At 54.3% G+C, this 2,088-nt stretch overlaps 1 protein-coding gene across 2 annotated transcripts in view; it reads left to right on the top strand.

Annotated features, from left to right (window-relative positions):
- The first annotated feature begins 1,399 nt into the window (after positions 1-1,399).
- Positions 1,400-2,088, top strand: part of SYT4 (synaptotagmin 4) — a 12,855-nt gene continuing 12,166 nt past the window's right edge. Inside the window, exon 1 of one of the 2 annotated variants that reach the window (XM_027885442.1) lies at positions 1,400-1,991. In XM_027885442.1, coding sequence (XP_027741243.1) covers positions 1,958-1,991 — 34 coding nt within the window. In that variant the 5' untranslated portion in view covers positions 1,400-1,957. The remainder of the gene's footprint in view (positions 1,992-2,088) is intronic. The other variant, XM_027885433.1, reaches the window with a different exon arrangement.

The following is a 2,088-nucleotide window of genomic DNA, read 5'->3' as shown; positions in this document are numbered from 1 at the left end:
GGAGACTGAGGGGAGACCTCATTGCAGCTACAGCTTCCCTGGGAGGGGAAGAGGAGAGAGGGGCAGTCTGTGGGGACCAGTGACATGATCCGAGGGAATGGCCTGAAGTTATGTCAGGAGATATTTAGGTTGGATATCAGGAAAAGGTTGTTGCCTTAGCAGGTGGATGGGCACTGGAAGAGGCTCCCCAGGGCAGTGGTCACAGCACCGAGCCTGACAGAACTCAAGGAATGTTTGGACAACACTCCAACACTCATGGGATTGTCCTGCACAGGGCCAGGAGTCGGACATTAATGATCTTTGTAGGTTCCTTCCAATTCAAGATATTCTATGATTCTCTGATTCTCTGACCTTCCTATTTAATTTTTTAAAACCCCGGGAGCTTCACTGACTTCACCACTTGAAAGTGGGACAAGACATGTTAGTTTCCAAGTGGCCAATCATGGAGCAAGATTATGCCAGACTATGCCTGCATCTGGATTTTGTTATTTAGAAAAGCAACAACACCTGTTTCCCATTTATGCAGAACAATTAGCAGTTGGGCTGCAAACTTGGCTGCTATATTTCCTTTTGAATCCAGGAGGAGTCAGATGCCAGGTGCTGGCTTTTGCAGCTCTGTTTCACCACCAGGTAGCTTGGGTTATTATATGCTGTAGCAGCTTCAGTTACAGGCAGCCCTGCTTTCTTGTCCTGTTCCCACCCATTCCTCCTGCCTGCCAGACTGCCCCTGTCACCCTACCATACTCTCAGTTCACAATGGGAGACAGACTGCTAAACCAGTAAAATCTAGAAGCATTTAGGCAGAGTCGTTTCTTTCTGAGACCTGCAGGAAGGTCAAGAGGATTTCCAAAGTGGGGGCTGAATGTTTTTGTGGGGGTGGATGGGGGGAGGAAGCAGGGAGGAGGCACAGGGACAAGTCACATCCGGAGTTTTCATGACTCAAATTCAGTAAGTGTATCACGTTAGTCATAGGAAAGATGCGTGCTCTGCAGTTGGAGCCCAGGTGTCTGGACCGTCTCGGGTTGGCATCTCTTTCATGTTGTTGTAACATGTCCAGCTGATAGTTAATTAAGCATATAAATAGATTTTCCCCCAGCAAAAGAGGCACACCCATGTATTTTGGAAGGTGCACTGAATCACAGACATTAGCATTTCACTGTCTGTGTCCGATGGAGGGTGGGAGCTCATAACCTGCAGCAAGGCAGCTAAAATAATCAATGAGTGCGTGTTTAATCCCAAGAAAGGGGAGGGGGGGTGGGAGGGAGGGAGGGAGAGAGAGAGAGAGAGAGAGAGGGAAGAAGGGAGGGAGGGTGTGGTGGTTGGGAAAGGGGGGGTGAGGGGAGGGAGGCGGGAAAGGTGCTGATTTCAGCCCTGTAGCGTCAGGATTGCGTCAATTTGGGTTTCAACCACGTCTTCAGTCGCGGAGCAGAGCTACTCAGAAGAGCCAAAACAGGAAGGGGGTTGCAAATCAGTGTGCAAAGGGGAGGACCGAAGGCTCCCCTCCCCCCTCTCCTCCAGTCCCCTTGCAGGCTCCTTCTCCACTGTCCCCACTGCTCCTGTCTCTGGGTTTTGGGGTGTTTTTTTGCTGTTGTTTTATTTTTCCTTCCTTTATTTTTTTTTTCTTTCCCCTTAAACTGCGCTGGAAAAGACAGTTGCTCGGGCGCTGTGAGAGCCGGGCTGGCAGCAAGGCAGTGCGTTTGGTGCTCCGGGCAGGTCGCTTGGCATCCGGGGAGGCGCCTCCCGCGCCCCTGGACCGCGGCTCCAGCACCGCGGAGAGCGAATCCAGCACCGCGGACAGCGGCTCCAAGCCCCGGGGAGCAGCTCCAGCGCCGCACAGAGCGGCTCCGGAGCCCCCGACACAGGCTCCAAGCCCCGGACAGAGGTTGCAAGCCCCGGACAGCGGCTCCAAGCCCCGCGGACAGAGGCTCAAGACCCGCGGACATCGCACGCCGCCAACATGGCTCCGATCGCCGACAGCCGCCAGCAGTTCGGTGAGAGCATCCCGCGCATCCCTGCCCCGGATCCCTTCGCTGGGGGACGGGGGCTCTTCCCCTCCCCGCGAGAAAAGCAGCTGCCGAGCTACCCGGC

The sequence above is a fragment of the Empidonax traillii genome, unplaced genomic scaffold (genome assembly GCF_003031625.1).
Source record: "Empidonax traillii isolate 1590-97213 ecotype Southwest subspecies unplaced genomic scaffold, ASM303162v1 scaffold10:size5872457, whole genome shotgun sequence".
Lineage (NCBI taxonomy): Eukaryota > Metazoa > Chordata > Aves > Passeriformes > Tyrannidae > Empidonax > Empidonax traillii.
Note: the sequence above shows the minus strand (reverse complement) of the source record. Positions and strands in the feature narration are given on the sequence as shown.